Below are 4,424 nucleotides of genomic sequence, written 5' to 3'. Positions count from 1 at the left end.
CTCTTATTGACCCTTGTATTATTGCATGACCTCGTTTGCATGTACAAATAAAACAAGTAAAAGAGTTTTATTTTTACAAGTAAGGTAAGGGAGCACATCAATGATATATGAAAAAAATTATTATCATATATAGAACTTAGCTAGATTCTTTTTATGTGTGACGAAGAAAAATAAGAAAGTGAGTTATTTCTCGTGAAGAAAAAGAAGCTTATATAGATAAACATTAACATGCCAAATTATCTAATTTCTCATTCAAAGAAACTTTGTTTATGATATACTAATAAATGATTAATCAATGCTCTTTAGACCTGCAACGTCTCTGATCACATGATTTGCATGCAAATAGCTGTATTCTCCTTAAATTTTATTGGATAAAATGGAAAAACATAGAACATGATAACATTAATTAGATAGAAACTCCAAGTTTGGTGGGTTTTTTTTTTATAAGAAATTTTTGTAGATAAATAAATATACCCAAATTCCCACTTTTCAGTTATCATATAATGAAAACGCGTTGAAAATTTGAATTTTGACATGAATAAATCGCCAAATTCGTAGAAGAACCATATTTTTCTAGTTTTCTGAGTTTCTCTTATCTCACCTGTGACTCCAAAAATGGCAAAAGAAGAAAGACCAATAAGAGTCACGAAATTGAAGTCCACCATTAAATGACATCCTTATTCATGGAAACTCCATTAATTATATTTTTCATGGCATTTAACTTCACATGTTTCATCAGCAAAAAAGTAATTTAGAAAAAAAAAAACTCTGTTCTGAAGTTTGACAGCCTCCAATTAAACTGCTAGAAGTTTACAACTTAGAACCCATCTTCTCCTTCTTTTTCTCTCTCTCTCTCTCTGTGCCATGGTCGACTTGACTGAATAATCAAGTTTCTGAGAGAGAGAAGATGGATTCAGTCGTCGATAATGTCTGAGAGAGCTGCTAGCAACTGCAAATATGCCACCTGCTAATTAATCCTTATCTAGAACAGCCGTCTCTTGTGACCCATCGATGAACTGTTCGCATTTACTCCTTTTCTCCTAAAAATTAGAGCTTTCCTTTATTTTGATTTTTATTTATATATAAGAAAGACCAAGAAACAGATTAGGTTACCAGATCATCCTTGTATCACTCCGGATTGCACGTTAACTTCCATAACCATTTCAAACTTTCCTCTTAAATCCATCTACCACTCTTACCCAAAAAGAATCTTCTTCTTTCCATCCGATTTTCTCTCTAATTTATTGAAATTGAAGACCCAATTTCAAGTATTTGCATAAAGACAGAGTATACTCACACAGAAAATACAGAGTTTCTTCAACAATGGGTGATCATATCGAAGAAGCTGATTTAGAAGGAGGGAATCATTGTACAAACAACAACAATGATAACGACAACAGGGTTTGTTCATCTTCTGCAGTTGTTGTTCTTTCGCAGAAGGTACTTTCAAATAAACCCAATACAGAGAAAGAAATGGGTTTCATTTTTTTTGAAGTGTGAATTCTGAATTGGTTCATTGGTTGTTGTTTCAGTTTATTGCAGAGGTGATTGGAACCTACTTTGTAATCTTTGCTGGGTGTGGATCGGTGGTGGTTAACAAGATGTATGGTGGATCGGTTACGTTTCCTGGGATCTGTGTGACGTGGGGTTTGATAGTTATGGTGATGGTTTACTCTCTCGGACATATCTCTGGTGCCCATTTTAATCCGGCAGTCACCATCACTTTCGCCATTTTCCGGCATTTCCCTTGGGCTCAGGTCAGTTAAGATTTTACATTCCCCATTTGTCTCCTCTGTTATTTCTCTTCTGTGTGTTCTGGTTTGGTCGGAAGATTATTATTCCGGCAATCCCATCTCATTGTATTAGTTTTGACCAAAGTAGAAGCTAGAAAGCAAGCCATGGCCGACAAGTTTCTAACTCAAGAAAAACAAAAGTCTATGCATGTAGGGTCAGTTTTTTAATTAATTAGCTGCAACTTTCGTTGGGAGGTTACTGGTTTGGACTTTCAATTGATTCTAAAATGGAAATTTCCAACTAATTCGGTTGTTTAATCTTTTGGTTGAACATATTAAAAGCAGAACAAAACAGAGCATCCCATGACCACAACAAAAGTCCAAGATTAATGACCGAACTTATTCTTCAGGAATCCGTATCATTAAGGATGCTAGAGATTTCTTTTTATAATCCCAAATTATGATTAAATAATATAACCCAAGAATTTGTGTTTATATAGTCATGCTTAGGTAAGCTTGAAAGTTAATCTCACCATCTTTATAATTTTGTCTAATGCTCCAATGGGTCATTTTTTTCTTCTTTCATGTACCTGTAATTGATATTCAAACTTTTGTATCTTCAGGTGCCTATTTATATGATGGCTCAATTACTGGGATCAATCTTTGCCAGTGGCACCTTGTCTCTAGCTTTTGATCCCCAACCAAAACATTTCTTTGGTACAATTCCTACTGGTACCAATGTTCAGTCCCTGGTCATTGAGATTATCATCTCTTTCCTGTTAATGTTTGTCATTTCTGGGGTTGCTACAGATAACAGAGCAGTAAGCACTTCTACCCTTTCTAATTCTATTAGAATCTTAACTGATGATGTTTATCTAAAACACAAACATAACAAACATAATTTTTACAGATTGGAGAACTCGCTGGAATTGCAGTTGGAATGACAATACTGTTAAATGTGTTGGTGGCTGGGTAGTTCCTCATTCTTATGCTTTTCATTCTTTATTTAACCTTTAATTCTTATCTGTTATAGGTATTCATTTAAGATTGTTGATTTTCTCAATCATCCTTAGATTTTTCATGTATTAAATTCCATACATGCTTATTTGCAGGCCAGTGTCTGGAGCTTCCATGAATCCTGCAAGGAGTCTGGGTCCTGCTATTGTTATGCACAACTTCAAAGGGATATGGGTTTACATATTGGGTCCACCCATTGGCACCATTCTTGGAGCTTTGGCATATAACCTTATCAGGTTTACAAACAAACCATTAAGAGAGCTTACCAAGAGTGGATCATTTCTTAAAAGCTTATCAAAAAAATAATAGGCTGCCTTCTTGTAGATAGTTGCTCAGTAGACAGTTGAACAGAACTGTCATTGAAGCCATAATGTTATTTTTTTCAAGTATACTGTGATAATTTTAGACACTACATTCATTTGAGATCAAATCTTGATCGTGCATGTTGTTTATTCATATCATTATGTATGTTTACATGTTCAAGATCAATTGGGGTTCCAAATCCAGTTTAAAGACCTTGACGAATTTTGTTTGGGAATGGAGATGTATTTCTTTTTTGGGTAACCAGTTTCTTCGAGATGGCAAAGCGGAAGAAACAAGGCTAGAAAACGGATGAACCCAAGGAGTAGAAATAAGCCAAGTGGTTGCCACCGACACCAATTTGGGACAACTATGCTAACGGGCCTCTAGGAATTTCGTAGCTGCTTTGCTAGGTGGCCCAGCCCACCTCACTAGGTGTCCATTTGTGTCATCTGAAAATCTTGTTGAGTCTTACCTTCAATAAGAACTAGCCCCATATACAAGCACATTTAGTTTTAGTGCTGCACAATTAATGCACAGCATTGAACTGCCTATGGTCCAGATGTAAAGTGGTGATCGAGATCGAGGGTTTCAATTGTGTAGTTCAAAAAAATAAAAAAATACCAAAACGGCTGGTCCAGATTCAACTACATGTGAATACCAAATACATTTGAACCCATGACATGTTTTGCTATCTAAGCCAATCTTTTGGAGACTTCTATATAGATATTCTTGACTTTAGAGGAATCACATGATTCAATTTTTTGTTTTTATTTCTTTTGATTGATACTAAAAATTCTTTGGATAAGAACTAATTACCTTCTAGATTCTTAAATTGAACTCACACAAAGTCACAAACATATAGGAAAGAAATGGACCAAACTATCCTTTTCAAAGAAATGGAGCATTTTAGAAAAAAAATCAATTGACTCTTCATATTTTTTTTCGATTCCATTTAAAAGCAAAAACAGACTTCAAAACCTTCAAAACAAAATCCCGAAAATTTTCTTATTAATTATAATTTTCCTCATGAAATTCTAATTAATTCAGTAATACGTCTTTTTCACATCAAGATCTCTGCTATCTCTACGACTCTACCCATGAAAAATGCACCAAAAAGTTGATGTTTTCTGTGTTTATAATCACATGCTATTTTGTATAGCAGGAAATGAATCAAAAAAATCTTAAAATTCAATCTCTCAAGTCACAAAAAATCATTAATAACATCTTTTCTTGAAGTAAAACTCTTCAATTAACCAACGGGGGTTGGTCCAAGTGGTAAGGTCCGCTTAAGCAAGGTTCCGGTATCGACCCTTGTGGATGAAAATTTCTGGGAGACTCACCCATGCCGGTCGACCGGAGTGGGCCTTGGCA

The 4,424-nt window shown here is 34.9% G+C and overlaps 1 protein-coding gene across 1 annotated transcript; it reads left to right on the top strand.

Moving 5' to 3' along the window:
- The first annotated feature begins 650 nt into the window (after positions 1-650).
- LOC149001174 (putative aquaporin NIP-type) lies at positions 651-3,674 on the top strand. Its single transcript, XM_089139817.1, has 5 exons — positions 651-1,440; positions 1,533-1,757; positions 2,357-2,554; positions 2,644-2,705; positions 2,846-3,674. Exons 1-5 carry the CDS (start codon positions 1,324-1,326, stop codon positions 3,054-3,056), a joined length of 813 nt encoding a protein of 270 aa, XP_088995943.1. The 5' UTR covers positions 651-1,323; the 3' UTR covers positions 3,057-3,674.
- Positions 3,675-4,424: the final 750 nt, after the last annotated feature.

Source organism: Hakea prostrata, chromosome 11, assembly GCF_041222555.1.
Source record: "Hakea prostrata isolate BN-2017 chromosome 11, UWA_Hpros_2, whole genome shotgun sequence".
Taxonomy (NCBI): Eukaryota; Viridiplantae; Streptophyta; class Magnoliopsida; order Proteales; family Proteaceae; genus Hakea; species Hakea prostrata.
Note: the sequence above shows the minus strand (reverse complement) of the source record. Positions and strands in the feature narration are given on the sequence as shown.

What these genes read in the sequence shown, in the direction of transcription:
- LOC149001174 (XM_089139817.1), top strand. Translation starts at nt 1,324, where the DNA reads ATGGGTGATCATATCGAAGAAGCTGATTTAGAAGGAGGGAATCATTGT. An exon ending in TTGTTGTTCTTTCGCAGAAG is followed by an intron (nt 1,441 to 1,532) that starts GTACTTTCAAAT and finishes TTGTTGTTTCAG; the next exon opens with TTTATTGCAGAGGTGATTGG. An exon ending in GGCATTTCCCTTGGGCTCAG is followed by an intron (nt 1,758 to 2,356) that starts GTCAGTTAAGAT and finishes TTGTATCTTCAG; the next exon opens with GTGCCTATTTATATGATGGC.